Genomic DNA, 17,573 nt, shown 5'->3' with positions numbered 1-17,573 from the left:
AATCACTGGGAAGTCGACGATAATCCGAGCTGAACATAGCATTAAGTGTTAGCGACTGTGCATTTCTAATGTCTACTCAGTTGGAAAGTGAAGCGAGTGAAGAAGTTGGATTAAAAATAATAATAACTGCAACTTAACATCCACTCAGAGGTTTTTGCTGTCCACGAAGACCATGACGCTACGCTGAAAGCTCAGGATTTAAAATAGAAAAGCCTGTAAGTGGACTTTTTTTTGCATCCCAACAGCTCAGTGAACAACACGTACATTTACACTTCAGATAATGTGTTTTCTCAAGACTACAAACACATTAAAGACGTCGTGAAATTAAAGGTTAAACATCTCGGGTGTCGGGACTTACGGAAAAACTTGTACAGTGAAGCAGCGAAAAATGTCGACTAAAAAGGTCCATTCGGTTGCGTTTTCCTCCAGTTTGTTCCTCTTTGGTATCTGCTTTTCAAAAATGACTCTTAACCATCCATTCTTGTTTTTCTAGTTGCACTGTTTCAATTTGTGTCAAACAAAACAAGCATAAAAGCGTGCATTTCTTTGCAACTTTAAGAAACAATCAAATTTTTGCAGCAGAAAACAGGGTTTTTTTGTTTTGGGTTAGATATATCCACATAAAACTTGAAAATCACCAATTCTTATTAAGTAATATTAGTAAACGTACCACTTTATTGATGCTGTAGAACCAACTGATCATCTATCACCAGCAATAAAACACTATATTCAAAGAAAAACTTTCTCTCTCCCTTGAAGCGCATTACCTCTTTATAAGAGAATTCAAAAACCACTTCGAGTGTGAAAACAGTGTTTTTGCAAAATTAGGACGTTTTTATTTTTACTTTCTCTACTTTCTACCAACTTTCTGGAACCTTTTTCACACAGTAATGTGTCTGAATGTCTTGTTTGGTTTGAATCCAAGTGTTGAACTTCAGGAGTAAATCCATTATTTGTTCTCTTTTAGCTCCGTTTTTGGTCTCCACCACCTCCTTAATAAAATATTGGTCACTTTAGCAGCTAAATGCTAAAATTAGTTCAACAGCTATTCTTGTAACTGTGCTGTTGAGTGTGAAAACAGCATTTCTGTAAAAGTGGGAAGTTTTTTTCAAACTTTTTCTACATAAAAACATCAATAAACATGGCTAGCATATGTTTTTTTTTCCAATCGTTGTGTTGCTTTTCTTTAGTTTTAAGATTTTCTCCATTTTTACTCCCATTTTAAGGGATGTTTCAGGACAAAACATCCCTTAAAAACACCGAAAAGCTGCTGCTGCAACATCAGAAATGAGGTTTGATTAATAAAACTCACTTTAATTAGACTTTTTTCATGCAGTAAGGTGTCCGAATCTCTTGTTTGCTTTGAATCCAAGAGGTGAACTTCAGGAGTAAATCCAATATTTGTTCTCTTTTAGTTCCATTTTTGGTCTCCACCATCTCCTTAATAAAATACTGGTCTCTTTAGCAGCTAAATGCTAGAATTAGTTCACCAGCTAGTCTTGTAACTGTGCGTAGTTGAGTGTGAAAACACTATTTATGCAAAATTGGGACTTCTTCTACATTAAAATGCACATAAAAATACATTACAGAAACATGGCTAGCGCATTTGTTTTTAAGTTTTGCATTACTTTTCTATAACATTAAGTTCTTCTCCATTTTTATTCCTATTTTAAGGGATGTTTCAGGACAAAAGATGCCTTAAAAACCCTGAAAAGCTTCATCACAAATGAAGTTTGAATTGATAAAAGTCACTTTAATTAGACTTTTAAAGAATACTTGGTGTTTACAAACACAAGAGGAACAAACTGAGGTCAATGATCTGCAACCTTTTTCATGCAGGAACCGTCGATCGTGGTTTATTTGGCTGTAAAGCAGGTAGAGATTCTGTTTTCTCCTGCGCTCAGCACTTTAAACATCGCGTTTTAGTTTAAAATAGGTCACTGGAAGCTCAACTAACAACCAACCACCTCGACCAGAAGCCGAGAGGCCGACGGAATGGTGGTGGTTTCACTTCCTGGTTGTGGCTCTGCGCGACGACATCGACAAAAACGTAAAAATAAAAAAATTTGTATCGGCCTTAGAGTGAGGACAGAAGGAAGAAGTGTATACAAGTATTACAAAAACTATACTTCAGCTTTAAAAATTATGTAAGTACATACACGGCTTGGTGTTAAAGTAGGAAGATTTAACAAAATAGCTCGTACAAAACTTCAATACATGAAACTACATTTAAAGCATTATAATTATGTGTTTATGCTTCACTAGAATCAGTGAATAGTCGATGCTTCCTCAGACGCAGAGGCCTAAAGACGGAAATCTGTAAATACTTGTAGCACAGAGTTTTTAACTTTTTTTTTTTAACATAGAAACAGGAACTCACCACCTGAACTGTCGCCAGAGCTGCTATGTTGAAGAAATAATCCACCGTTCAGCGTCACTTTTACGTAAACCAGACACAAATCTGTGATTTCAGGAGCCGCCCTGTTGCTTTTTCTTACTTCATTATGAGAATCCTACATTACCCAGAATGCCTCTCTGTGCTGCCCAGAACCCAACCTGCCAACCTGCTACTCTAAAGAGGCAGTACTTTTTGATTTTAAAACCGAAAACCTAACATTTTATGGTGATATTTGACATCCACTGGATCCAGCTTTTTTCTCTGCTCTGTTATAATTCACATAAACGTCTGTAGATAGTGGCAGATTTTTGGCCAAGTGGGCTCATTTCACCTTTCACACTATGTTTTTATTCATTTATTTTGTCATTATTCATTATTCAGGGAAGCACAAGTCAATAGTTTCTTGTTTACACAGCCAGCAGTTAAAAAACAACATATTTCATTTGGAAGCCAATTTGTGTGGAACCTCTTGATAAATAAGTCCAATATTTGTTCTCTTTTAGCTCTATTTTTGGTCTCCACCACCTTCTCAATGAAATATCTGAGTTTTTAGCGGCCAAATGTTCCAATTAGTTCACCAGCTAGTCTCCTAACTGTGTTTCTGGTGCTCGGTGGTTATTTTAAGGTTTTTCTCCGCATAAAGTTGCACATTCAGCTTTCACATTATCCACTGAATGTGTCAGTGAATAGTTGCTTGTTTACACATCCAGCATTTTAAAAACAACATTGCATTTCATTTGGAGGCAAGTTTGTGTGGACTCTGTGTTTCATTTAATAAATAAGTTCAATATTTGATCTCTTTTAGTTCTATTTTTGGTCTCTACCACCTTCTAAATGAAATATCCGACTCTTTAGCGGCTAAATGCTCCAATTAGTTCACCAGCTAGTCCTGTAACTGTGGTCTCTGGTGCTTGGTGTTTAAGGTTTTTTCTCCGCATAAAGCTGCACATTCAGTTTTCACATTATCCATTGTAGTTGCTTTAATGAGATACTTCACTTATTTTGTCTTTTCTTATTACATTTCGAAGCAAAAGTCTGAATGTGTCAGCAAATAGTTGCTTGTTTACACATCTAGCAGTTAAAAAACATATTTCATTTGGAGGCTAATTTGTTTTGAATCTCTCGATAAAGTCCAATATTTGCTCTGTTTTAGCTCTATTTTTGGTCTCCACCACCTTCCAAATGAAATGTGACTCTTTAGCAGCTAAATGCTCCAATCCAACACCTAAAGTGTGTTTTAACGCAGCCAAATTTATAATCCACTCCACTACAGCATTATAGTCAGTATATATATGCAAGCAATATGTGGTAACTTGCTTAAAATGTCCTGTAACATAATAGCTACGTAGAAATTTATGGTGTTTATTAAAATTTAGTGCTTGTCAACGACTATATAAATTACTATGACTGAGTTTTAATATATTTTCTTTTTATAGGGAGGAGCTACAGATGTTAAAATCCAATAATAAACTCTCGTATCACATGAATTTAGAGGCAGTACTGTTAAATAACAACCATACTGAGCTGTGGCGCTTTAAAAACATTAAATAAAGTTGCTTGTGGAGCTGCAAAGTTGAATCCAGCGGACGTTTTCTGATATCAAGCGTCTTGTGGTTTGTAGGATTACCAGAAATTAAGCAAATAAGAGACCCGAAGTGCAAATTAAATCACAAATAGCTGCTTTTCTACTTGAGTTAAAGGGTTGAAGGTGGATTTTTACTTCAACCTATAGACGACAGTCGTCTCTATGGAAGATCTGTTGATCGAGTCCCTACTTGGTTCTGCTTAGCTGAATCAAACAGGAAATAAAATCCTCGTTGACACAAAAAATAAACAAATTTAAGAGCAGCATATAAAGTTATCATGTGAATTAACTATGTAAAATGGTTCATGAACGCTATAATGTCACATTTTGTGGATTTTATAATGTCAACTTCTTCAGAGGAATCAAACAAATTAAAGTCGAAGCCTCGTTGGACCGACAAATCTCAACCGGCCTCTTCTCCTGTTACGTTTTTAATGTAGAAACCTTAATGCTGCATGCCCTGATTTACGCACTGGAGCAGAGAGGGTTAAAAAACTCTCTGACAAACGAGAAAATAAAGGAACAATCAGCCTAGTTGTGGTAAACATCATGTACAAAGTACTGGTTATAGAGGTAATAAAGTCTCATTTCATATAAACATTTCTTGCAAAAAATTACCATGATGAGAAGAACTGGTATCAAGAACCGATGAGGAATCAGACGGAGAAGCAGAATCAGAACTGGCGTTAAGAAGAATCTGAAAGATACCGAACCCCGCTGGGTTGAAAACACTTGGGTGTGTTGCCTGCAGGTCCAGTTCTGCTCGTCACTGGTCCCGAGCTTCGTACAGCAGCTTGGCTGCCTGTCGGAACAAAATACAACAGTTTAGATTTATTTAGCTGCTCTTTATTTGTATTAAACAGCATTTATTTTGTCTCTGCTGCTGTTTTTTCTTGCTATTCTATTCTTATTTTCTGAGATGCAAGTCGTATACCAACAGCTAACCCTCCGAACTTTTGGACTCTGCCTAATTTTTCTTTTAATAATAATAAATAAATACAGCATGGCTCAGAAACAGTGAACAGAGGAGCACATTGTTGGAAGATGCATTCAGCCTGGTGAAACATCTTTCTACAGTTGATGAGCACAGACTTAAACTGCACTAAATCTTTTCTAAAATGACTCAAATTGTCTGTAATGACTCAAAACATGTCATTTTTAGAAAAACGTGAGTCATTTTGAACTAGTTTTAAGGACTTTTTGTCAACTTTTGGGTCAGTTTTCCAAGATACATTCAGCATGGTGAAACATCTTTCTAGATCTGAGTAGACTAGTGTGTCTGTTTTTAGAGTTGGTACAATGTAATTAGCTAAATATTTCTAGTATGTAATGCCACTATTTTTTCTGCAGTGGTGATAACACCTGTGGTCACTTGTGGAAAATCTTGCACGTTTATTCCATTTTTTAATGACTTAAATGACATTTTTGAGTTCTTGCTACTTCTTCATGGTTGTTGTTTCCATAGAGGTGCAGGACTTTAGACTGCAGTGAAAAATGAACCAACAGTGGAGATAAATGAGACAGGCCAAAAAACACACGAAAAAAACCAATACTACTTGGAGTTCAGAGGGTAAAAATCCAAAGCAACTTATGCAACTTGAAGGCCGACACATCAAACATGTTAGCCATTTTCATCCTCATTGATCAAATATATTTGCAATCTTATTTTCCTGTAATGCTTAATCTTTCTGTAAACCTTCTTTAAAAAATAGCTTTATGCATATCACTTGTTAATTTGTGCTGCTGCTCTTAATCTCAGTGAGCATTTTCCTGGTTAAATAAAGGTTATATTGAAATTAGTAAATAAAATCCCTGCAAATAAACAATCTAAGTAAGGCAAAGTAAAATATGCTATATAATTACAACAGTGTGTTTATTGTCTTGAGAAGTGACCAGATTAACACATTAATACTGGTTTATTATAGATCAGAAAACAAAACTATTGGGTGAAAAGCAAAAATTAGAAACAAGAGTAAAATGCCACAATAACTAAACTACAGGTGAAGACAATGGAGATAAAACATAATCTTTGGCCTGAAGGGGGCGCCATCAGGACAGGCCATGATGTTAGCTCTTTATCAGTTTGATCTGTCCTCATGCTAATTAGCATGCTAACATGTTTGCAGCTTAAATAAATGAAATAAAACAAGAGACTGAAGCTGAATTTTGGGAAGAGAACTTTTTGTGTGGGACAGAAGAAAAAACTGTGTTTTTTCAACTTAATGCAAGAAGTTAAGTTGATGCTGGATGTTTTTGGTGTCTTACTGTGTCTTCATGCCACAACAACCACCTAGCTTCAGTGCAGTGACAGTAAAAGAGATCTGGTGTTGTGTTTGTTGTACCTTGTGCATTGCAGCCAGCCATAATGAAGCCACCTTCTTGTCGTCTGCAGCCTCCATGCGAAGCTGCTGGGCGTCCTGGGAGCCCATTGGTTTGTAATGGAGCAACATGCCACTAGCTCGAGACGTCCCTCCTGAGCACATAAACGAACTCATGCAATAAAACAAAGTCCTGAACTCATTTACTCACAAATCAGCATCAAAATATGACTAGAAATAATCTCAAGGAGGCAAAATATAAACAAAACGGTACCCAGAACACCTCACTTGCTAAACATGTGCTTAATAACAGAGACTGCGATTTACCAATGTTCCTTAAACACGTCACATGCAAGCTAATACACACTAGCTAGTTAGCTGTGCACAGAGAATCTACTAGTCTCCACTTAGTTACTGCACCATCTTAGACATGAGTGATACCAAAAATTAGTTTGAAAAGAGTGAAATAAGGTGTTCTAATGTCAGATTTCCCCTCCCAAATAATGTGAATTCATGATCGCACCTCCTATTCCATTAGTTGCTCAGCTCTGAATAAGGACTTTGAATGCCAGTAAGTGATTGTACCAACATTTTTGAAAATATTATGAGAAAAGTGAACATTTTTCTACATCAATATTGCAGAAAATCATGGTTATTTAGAGGTGGGAAGCTAAAGTTGTCATTCTTATTCTATTAATTAGGCGACATAAGATTAAGAGACTAAACTGTGAACATCTGTTAGTCAAAGAGCTCATATTTTGTGCATTTTTTGCCTTAGAAAAGTAAGAAAAAGATCCTTTAGTTCAGTCTTGATGACATTTTGACAAATTTTCTTCATTCGACACTTAGCTGACAAACAGTTTGTAAAGACAACAAAAACAGTGTAGAAAACAGCTGCAGGTTATTTAATGAAATAACAAAGATGAGGTGAAATGAGACGAAAACAGGAAAAGTGTGGTCCAGTGATAAAAACAAAAAGGCTAAAATCCTATTAAAAATGATTAATGCAAATACAAACATGCAACAAAAACGCATCACAGGAACAGAACAGGAACACAGCAACAGCCTTCACCAACAAAATGGAGCAAAGACTGATATAAAAGCTGAAGTTCAACAAGCAGCAGCACATGATGAAATGTTTTCATGCTGCATTCAGGAAACACACGACGACATGCAGCAGTCAGCGTCCCAAAAGCACTTTTTTTAATATGAAAATTGTTATTTCTGTTTAACTTTGAGAACTATTTGAGCAGCTTTGACAAGTTGTACCCAAAATATCTGTAGGTAACTAAATTCAAGTAGAGCAGATTTCTGGAATTTCAAAAGATTCTGAATCAAGGTCATGATGAGAAATAATAGTAAAAATCTCAGGTTTATATCTTTAATAGTTCCTGAAACGTTGTTCAAACAGCCTCAAATTTCATTGTGCAAAAAAACGTGTTGAAAGTGGTTCAATGAGCAAAAAAATTTGAAATTTTGCAGATATCTTAATACATATTCATATTTTATGTTGTTGGAATTTCAGGCAAATCAGACGTGGTCGAGCAGAAAAGTTAAGATGGAAAGACTTTTCAATGCTCAAATATGAAGCACCCTGAGTGTAAAGTAATATAATGTTAGTTTCTGAAGAAAAAATCTTCTATAAAGCAAATTAAAATCAGAAGCAGCAGTAGTTATATCGGGGAAACACTTTCTGTCCAAATTAATGAGTAACTAATGTTATTTTTGGCATTTAAAATGAGAAAAACCATATTTTTTGTTTCTGCCAGGTTTGTACAGCTGTAGGGAAAACACTTTCAGTTCACCAAAAGTGATGATTTCCTGCTCAACTAATCAAATCCTCGGAGGTTAATCGAGTCACACTAAGAAAATCTGCTGCTTTTGGGACTAAAAACAAAGCAGGTCCATGCAAACAGATGTGAACCAGATGAGTGGGATATAAAAGGATGGAGCGACGACGACGACAGCGCTAACCTTCAGAGAGATACTGACTGTCCAGCAGGCTGGTGTAAGTGTGAATATCGTTCTCTGAATCCGGAGGAAGCAGCACAAAAAGAACGAGCGTTAGTTCAGAAAGAAAAACAGGTTAATCAAGAAGCTTCGTTAGTGACTGGAGGGAGAAACGAGGAGTTTTGGTGGAGAATTTAGAGACGCAAAAGGAGACATAAACTAGATTTGTCCTCGTCGTAGCAGCAGGAAATAATCACACACTGAAATTCAGATTTTATGACTGTTCTGCTTTGGTTTTTATTCCCACTCCCACACAGAATCTCACCTCCTGGACTCGTCCCGTCTGTTAAAATCTGCATGCTGGAGATCCGAGACAACTCCACCTCGAAGTGGGTTTCACCGTCCAGGAACAGATACCTGAGGTTTGGGGCGGAAAGAAGAAAGAGTGAGCTGCAGAAATCACTGGCAGCGCTGAAAAAACTGAAGGATTCATGAGGACATCTGGTGAAAAATAAGTTAATCTAAGACTCTTCATGCCTGTTGACTAACTACTGTTCTGCATCAAGTTGAGACACAAATTTCAAAAGATTTTTTAAATTGATAGTCAGCCAAGTTAACAATAAATTATCTATAAAACGTTGAAATAAATTAAATACACTGGATGTTTTCATTGTATGCTCAAATAAAACATTTTTTTAACCACCAACACTTAATGTTTACCAAAAGAAATCAGTTCTCGTTGCAAACATTAACACTGCAATGTCACAAAAAAGGAAAAAAAAAAACCAAATTTTATCATGTTCAGTTGGTAGCATCACTTTAAAAGGCTCATAAAATGGAAACTAACATGATGAACAGACACCTGAAGATGCTGAGATGCCAAGTTTGGATTTTAACTCTGAACTCTGAGTAGTTTCAGGGGATTTTTATTTGCTCCGCTCTCATTTTTTACTCACTGGGGGTTCATTTTTCACTGTAATATAAAGTCATGCAGCTCTTGAAACAGGACAACCACGAAAAAGGAGAGAGAACTCAGAAATGTCTTAAAAATCATTAAAAAAAAAACTGAAAAAAATGGAAAAAACACATCCAAGATTGTGTCCACACGTGTTACCACCACTGCAGAAAAAAACAGTGGCTCTACATAGTGGAGATATTTAGCTACTTGCATTTTTACAACCTCTAAAAAACAGCATTTTTCACACAAATCTGTTCAAATCTAGAAAGATGTTTCACCATGCTGAATGTATCTTGGAAAACTGACCTAAAGTTGTCAAAAGTTCCATAAAACTGGCTCCACATTACACTTGCTCCTCTGTTCACCATTTCTGAGCCATGCTGCATTTATTTTATTGATCTAGTAGGTTGGATTTTACTCTTAATATCTCTAATTTGTTTCCGCATTTGTCTCCTCTGCTGTTTTTAAACAACAGCTGAAAGTTAAAATAAAAAGTCTCTGAATTTCTGTCACTCTTAGTTGCAGCTGAATCAGTCGTGGCTTGTTTTTTTGTTTGTGTTAAAGAAACTAGAGACAAATATTTGTTTATTTTTAAATTCTTAAATTAGATGTGCAAAATACCACGATTTTAGGCTTAGATTTGATTGTTTTTCACATCAAAGACCATCAGAAAGTCTAAAATCAGACAGTTTTTTTCAGTTTTTACGGTTTCTTGCACTAATAAATGGGGTAATTTTGTGTTTTGGGGTTCAGAGGAGTAAAAAGTTTCACCTGTGGTTGTTGGAGAGGCGACACGTCATCGTTTCAGACTTCTCTGTCATTCCCAAAGTGACAACGAAGGTTCCTCCTGGAAACAGAAAACATGTAAAACTCTGCACACATCCTCCAGACAATAATACAGATTATAGAAAAACAAACATTTGGCTCATTATTTCTCATATCCTTTAATTTTTAGATCAATTTCTACTCGACCATCTCTGATCCGTCTGAAATTTTACAGCATAAAATATGAATATTTATAAAAATGTTTGTGAAATTTTAGATAAATATTTTCTGAAGCAAGTAACTTTATTTATATTATATAATTCATATTATATGTATATTTTTGGAACTCACTTTGTACACCTGCACTGAAAATGAATAAATATGTCCATAATAACAATAAAAAAGATACTTTCTTAGTTATATTTGGAGAATCTGTGGTATAACTTATCATATTAGCTCAATCAGATATGAAAGTTTAATGTCAACTTCATCTTATGTAATAAATTAAATCCTAATTTAAAGTATTCTATATGTTTAGTTTTGCGCTATTGTGACATGGAACTGCATATGGTTCAGAAAATATCACTAGTTGGCGTCTGCGTTATAGTTATTTTTTGTTAATGAGCTCAAAGATGAACTTTTCATGACGCCTTCACAGTTTTTCATATTCATAGCAATTTTACAGATTTGAAATCAATGACATGAGAAAAAACTGAAAAATTCATTTTTTTTATCTTTAATATTTCCTGAGAGTTTGTTGTTCAAATACAAATTCAAATATGAGAAATAAATAGCCACTTTTATGTATAACCATGTGGTGTAGTGACATGAATTTTAAATCCTAAAATTACTTAAATCACTTCAAATATTCATAGCTTATGATAAAAAACAGATTTCAGAAGGAATAATTAATCTGGTTTATTGTCGAGTCTCCATCTTTTGTCAGCTTTTCCTTCCTCTGTTATTGATTATTGATAATTCCAGCATCAATAAATAAGTCGACATGCTGCTGATGGATTTTTCATAAACAGTCTGGATGCATTTAAAGCTCCTCACTGACCCACAACCACACTGTGGCTCATTAGAGGCACTGCTTCATTTCTGCTTTCAGTTTGAGATCAATGTGATGAAAACACGCAGCGAGGAAACCACATGACAAGTTTATGGATGAAACCATATAAATATTTTTCAGCTGTTTTGCTTTTATTTCACAATAGTGATCAAGTGAAAAGATGGAAAATGTGGTGAAAGTAGGGAAACATTCATCTGATCCATAATTATTGATTTCATATTCTTTTAAAAAACACATTTGTCCTACATTTTGTATATATTTTACAGCATTAATTATTGTAATTTAGCATCCCATTATGCGTGTATAATATTGCATGCAACAAATAAAGATTCAGTAAATTTCATACAGACACCAAACTCCACAATCTCATAATAAATATGAGAATTATGCAATAATAGTTGTGGCCAGAAATTGTAAAAATGTACTTTTAAAGTGTCTATAATCTACAACATTTATTTTTTATTATATTATTATCATTATTATTACTATTATTATTAATAGCATTATCAACATCTTTAGCATTTGCATTATTCTTATTTTATTATTCTTATTATTATTAATAGCATTATTGGTATTAGCATTACTATTACTAAAAATGAAACATTCAGAATTATATTGTTTTTTGCATTTAACACTTAAAATCCAGTTCTGACGGTTATTTTTCATTTTAAATTTGTCTATTCCAACTGCAGAAAATCTTTAAAAATCTGTGTTTTCAACAAAGTAGAAACACTAATTTGTGCCAAACGTGCAGAAAAATAATGGAAGTTACAGACAAAAAGGCTGAATAAGTGGACAAACAGCCACATTCAGGTAAATGTTTACCCTTTTACTGAATAGGTAAATGCATAGAAATTGTGAAATCTATGAATTAAAAGTGAACCGTCACCTCCCAGGAGCACTTTGAGCTGCTTGTCGTAGAACTCCATCTCCTTCTGGGACACCAGGCTGCACTCGGCACACTGTCGGACCGGATCCACGAAGCACATCCGGGGCAGCACCACCTTCTTACTGCAGCATTTATCGCAGAAACAGCGACCGCACCGCCGACAGTGGTGCTGCAGGAGATAATAAAGAGTCAGATTTACCAGAGCTCAAATCAACACACTGCTCACTCTAGAAAGACGGTTCACCATGCTGAATATATCCTGAAAAACTGACCCAAAAAGTGTCAAAAAGTCCTTAAAACTGGCTCGAAATGACTATTTTTTTCCTAAAAATGTACAGTTTCAGTCATGATAGACAATTCAAGTCATTTTAGAAAAACAAATTTAGCGCAATTTTGAAACTGTGTACATCAGCTGTATAAAGAAGTTTCACCATGCTGAATGTATCTTGGAAGACTCACCTAAAAGTTGGCAAAAAGTCCTTAAAACTAGCTCAAAATGACTCAAATATTTCGAAACATGACACTTTTTGTATTTCAATCAAATCTAGAAAGATGCTTCACCATGCTAACTGTACTGTACTGTAACTGACTTGTTGACAAGTTTTTGGGTTAGTTTTTCAAGATACATTCCGCATGGTGAAACATCTTTCTACAGCTGATGAGCAGAGTAGAGAGTAAAACAAAGTTTGTAGCAGCTGCAAAAATGTAATTAATAAAATATCTGTTGTGTTTAGAGCTGCAGTTTTTTTGTTACATGTGGAAACTTGGAAAAAGATTTTGCAAGTTAATTCCAGGATTTCTTTTACATTTCTGTCAAATAAATAATCAAAGAAATTCATCTTTCATTATTGTGTTTTTATGTATTTCTGTCATTCTAAATGTGTCATGCTGCACAGACGTTTTTTCTACTTCTAGCCATGGTTGTTCTGTTTCCTTAGAGATGCAGGACTTTATAATGCAGTGAAAAATGAACCCACAGCGAGTAAAAATGTGACAAAAACGCCCAGTAACAGCTTGATATTCAAAGTGTTTAACAGCTCCTTTTTTTTCGATAGCATGCACGGCATGTTCATGTATTTCTGCAGGAATTTGACTAATGCGGTCTGTTAGTTTGGGCCAGGAAATAACTTTTAATCAGCAATCTCTGAAGCTGCCTTTAAAAAAAAAAACTCTGAATCATCCACAGTTAGCTGTAAAAGTGAAGAAAGACGGACCATCTGCTGTTACAGGACACTAAAAATTGACTCTTTAAAGGAAAAGAAAGTTTAAAAACTGAATATTTTGGCTCCACACAGCTGCCTCAGGTAATAAGAAAAGCCGCAGGTGAGCTGATTTAAACGCAAACAGATTATTTTCTGGCAAATCCACAAATAAAACAAACAAGCAGAGCCCCAGATTTAGTCACTACGCAGCTCTCAATGTGTTTTGATGCCAAAACAAATGAACTGAAGCCAAACAGAAGAAAAAAAAACTCCTCTCAGGTTTCACAACTCTAACAAACTGAAGATTCTCCAGTAAAACGCTTTGTGCTGCGCCAGCTGAAGCTGTGATTGGTTGCATGGCGAGAAACAAAACAGACCTTTCTTCTGATGAAGTCGAACTTGGTGTCACACTGCATACATCTGGGGCACTGGGAGACAGGAAAAGAGGAAAAACAGGAAGTTATGCAATGTGCTGAGCCCAGCAGATTCACGATATTTTAGGTTTATGATCACGTATCAACAGAAAATCATGTAAGACTTAGAGGGAAATGAAGCTGTTAGCATGGATATTCAATAAAGGGGCAAACAATAAGATGACACAGAATGTTAGGGTATACATTTTAACACAGAAAATAATGGTTTAACAAATTAATAAATATGTTTTAAAGAGTCTTTAGCCTTTGGATGACAATTTAGTCCAGATTTGATCCACCTAAACTGGCTGGCTGTCAACTTAGATCTGATTTAATGTGGTCCAGATGCAAGAAACACACTAAAATCTATAATTTTTTTCTCACTTCAACACAGAAAATAATGGTTTTACAAATTAAAAAATATGTTTTGAAGAGTCTGTAGTTTTTGTACGGCAATCTAGTCCAGATTTGACCCACCAAAATTCAACTGTGGTCCAGATGCAAAAAAAGATATTTAAATCTCTATTTTTTTTTTTTACATTTTCACTATCAGAATTCTAAAGATAAACTGTCCAGAATGTAGTTCATTCACTTTTACCTGTCAGTAGCTTTAATGTTGGACTGATATTAGGATTATTTATCAATATAATGCAGTCCAGCCGCCACCAACACAAACTATAACCTCAGAAAAAAGTAGAATTATTATTAATATCTGAGCTGTTGATTGGATTGTTTTGATGTCACATGTGTGTTTAATAAAGTGCAGCTTTAATGTAAATAACTGGATTTAGATGTTTTTTTTTATGTCCTGTAGCTCTTCTGCAGAAGTTAGGGACAGCATACTGGAGGATTTTTAGTCTTTAAACCTAGAAGTTACAGACATTTCTTCCTCAATTACACATTTTTACGGCTTTATTAGGGATAATGTGTTTTCAGACTGGTAAATACAGATTAGAGCTTCACCCTGAACCCAGTAGCAGATAGAAATGATTAACAGACAGTGTTTGTTTCCGCAGGAGTTCAGAGCTGCTTCACATCAACAGCTAGCTCCTGTAGCTAAACGAGCTAAGTGTAGCCGTTAGCTAACGGGAGGATTTCCGCTTTAACGAGCTTCTCCACACGGAGATAAACCAACATAACTCAGTTCTGACAGCTAGTTTCAGCTTTTAACTAGCTGGTTAGCTAACTGCTAGCTGCCAGGCTGGCCGTGACAGCCTGCGACGCCCAGTCCGGGGACTAGCAGCGAGCTAACCGCCATTAGCACGACCACACCGGATGTAGCGCTGTTTCACAAATAAAAGCCTCGGACTTCATTAGAGGCTTAGAAAAGTTTAAATCCTGAGTCCAACAGTGCTGTAAAATGGAAAATACTTTTTAAAACTATTTAATTTGATTTACCGGATCTCCATTAGCAACACATGATAGATGCTAGTCATCCTTTGGCCTATCAGCTGACCCTATCAACACAGAATGTGGAATTTCAGGTCAGTTGTCAAATCCTAGGTCAAAGATGCGCAATTTTAGGTTCAGTGTTCAATTTGAGGCCAAAGTTGCTCACTTACTGGTCAACACTGTGCAAAGTTGCTACATTTTAGTTCAAATATGCCTAATGGCATGGCAAATCTTTCAAGTTTTAGGTCAAAGTTGTCAAATTGTAGATCAAAGTTACTCAATTTAAAGTTACTTTTAGGTCATACTCGCTCACTTATAGGTTAAAATTGACAGATTATAGGTCAAAGCAGCCCACTTTAGGGAAAAGTTGTCAAACATGAGGTCAAAGTTGCCTCATTTCAGGGCAAAGTTGCTTAATTTTGGGTGAAAGTTGTCCTATTATACATCAAAGCAGTTCATTTACAGGTCAGAGTTGCTAAATTATACATAAAAATTGGTCAATTTTATACCAGATTTGTTTATTTACAGGCCAAAGTTGCTGACTTACATGTCAAATTGTTCAGTTTCTGTTTAAAGTTGTTCACTTAGAGCAGTGTTTCTCAAATAGTGGGGCGCGCCCCCCTGGGGGGCCGCAGAGGCATGTCAAGGGGGGCGCAGGAGACTGGGAGGAAAAGGTCCTTCAACACGGAACTAATTAGCTGAACTATTGTTTTAACGTCGGCCTGTTTTTCGCAGCGTACAACAATACTGAAATTGTGCTGGCCCCATAGACTGTATATGCCATAGATATAAATAATAATAATAATGATCTTCTTTATGTATCTATGGTATATGTACTGGCCGTTCAGACTCCTGAGAACAGGAGAACGCATCGTTAATGTGCAGTCGGAACACCAGCGTACTTGATCACGTCACGTACTCCTCTCATCTCCTCCGATTCTTTTTACCAGCAATGTCAAACATGTGGCCTGTGGGCCAAAACCGGCCCACCAGACGGTCCATTTCGGCCCGTGGGACGACTTTACAAATTATAAAAATTACAACAACATTAACTGTAAATTGTAAATTTGTAAAATTGTAAATTTAAAATAATTTCTAGAACTTGACAAGTTGTTCTGATCATGAAGTAAAATACTGGATTGTTCAGTTCCAGAAACCTGTGACTGAATGTTTTGTGTTTTTGTAGATAAACTGTTATCTGGCAGTTACAATGCATGTGTAAATGATGAACTGAGGCATAACAGGCTACTGTTGAAATTGAACTTGTTTTCCTTAAGAAATTTCAGGTTCATAATATTTTGTAAAAAGATAGTTCATTAAATATGAACATTTTCAGAATGTACTATTTTTGAACTAAAACAAAGGGGAAAAGTTGGAATTGTGGTTATTTATAGGTTATTATGCTGTGATTTTACTGGTGGGGCCCACTGGAGATCAGATTGGATTTATGTGGTCCCTGGACTAAAATGAGTTTGACACCCGTGATCTTTATATATATATATATATATATATATATATATATATATATATATATATATATATATATATATATATATATATATATATATATGCACGAAGTTATTGGGGGGGCACGAAAGTTTTTTGTCCTCCGAAGGGGGGCCCGACAGAAAAAATGAGAACCACTGACTTAGAGGGTACAGCTGACAAATTATAGGTCAATGCAGCCCAATTTAGGGAAAATTTGTCAAACATGAGGTCAAAGTTGCAAAATTTCTGGTTGAAGTTGCCTTATAATGGGTCAAAACAGCTCATTTACAGGTCAAAGTTGTTCAATTTTACATCAGGGTTGTGAAATTTTAGGTCAAAATTGCTCTTGTTGAAACTCTTTTCTTTATCAACATATCATTGTAAGTGATTTTGAATGTATTTAAAACTCTAATTGGTGCAGAATAACTAAAAAAATACAGAAGAACCATAAATATTCACTAAATATCACGTTCTGATTAAATCTCCTTCCTGTTGAACTACCGGCTCTTATTTTGAAACACCGTCGACACACTTAGCTCCTTATGCTAACTAGCTTGCCGCCGCTGCCCGCTCGGCTCCGGTTCGCCCCTCCGGCCGCCTCACCTCTTTGTCCGGGACCCACTGCGGCTCGTCTAGGGAGAAGGGGCTGTTGAAGGCTCCGTTCTCCGGCACCATGCGGAGCCCGCTGGGGCTGCGGACGAGCTTCTTCCCGTCGGGAACTGCGGACATTTTGGTTGTGCGGCTGTTTCTGCGGATCTCCTTCAGTGAAGTCCCGTCCGGACACCCCCTCCGAGATGATTGACAGGCCGGTCAACGAATCAGAGCACAGAGTGACAATTACGTGATCCTTTAGTAGTGGAATGTTTTGGTTTTTGTGGCCACGCCCACTACTGTCATAATTATGATGATCAATATAAATTTTTAAAAATTCAGTGTAGTGAAATAAGTGTATGGTTTTACATTTGTGGTAAAAAACAAAGCTAAAATGTATGAACAAATAAATGGATAAAAGCTATTTAAAAAACAATTTAAAACAGTATTATTATTAGTGTTATGAACAAAAAAATAGTAATAGTTTCTAATTTTATTTTTACCAGAATCCATTTATTTCATTGTCTCTTCAATTAATATTCTTATCATATA

The 17,573-nt window shown here is 35.8% G+C and overlaps 1 protein-coding gene across 2 annotated transcripts in view; it reads right to left on the bottom strand.

The window, feature by feature from the left end:
- zfyve21 (zinc finger, FYVE domain containing 21) overlaps positions 1-17,404 on the bottom strand; it is a 19,104-nt gene extending 1,700 nt beyond the window's left edge. The window contains exons 1-8 of one of the 2 annotated variants that reach the window (XM_023271175.3): positions 17,034-17,404; positions 13,515-13,565; positions 11,936-12,104; positions 9,981-10,056; positions 8,577-8,668; positions 8,276-8,329; positions 6,326-6,456; positions 1-4,785 (exon numbers count right to left, since the gene is read on the bottom strand). The exon at positions 1-4,785 is cut by the window's left edge and continues 1,700 nt beyond it. In XM_023271175.3, coding sequence (XP_023126943.2) covers positions 4,750-4,785; positions 6,326-6,456; positions 8,276-8,329; positions 8,577-8,668; positions 9,981-10,056; positions 11,936-12,104; positions 13,515-13,565; positions 17,034-17,159 — 735 coding nt within the window. In that variant the 5' untranslated portion in view covers positions 17,160-17,404 and the 3' untranslated portion in view covers positions 1-4,749. The remainder of the gene's footprint in view (positions 4,786-6,325; positions 6,457-8,275; positions 8,330-8,576; positions 8,669-9,980; positions 10,057-11,935; positions 12,105-13,514; positions 13,566-17,033) is intronic. The other variant, XM_023271176.3, reaches the window with a different exon arrangement.
- Between the last annotated feature and the right edge of the window lie 169 nt (positions 17,405-17,573).

This window comes from Amphiprion ocellaris, chromosome 20 (assembly GCF_022539595.1).
Source record: "Amphiprion ocellaris isolate individual 3 ecotype Okinawa chromosome 20, ASM2253959v1, whole genome shotgun sequence".
Lineage (NCBI taxonomy): Eukaryota > Metazoa > Chordata > Actinopteri > Pomacentridae > Amphiprion > Amphiprion ocellaris.
This window is presented reverse-complemented; position numbering and strand designations above follow the sequence as displayed.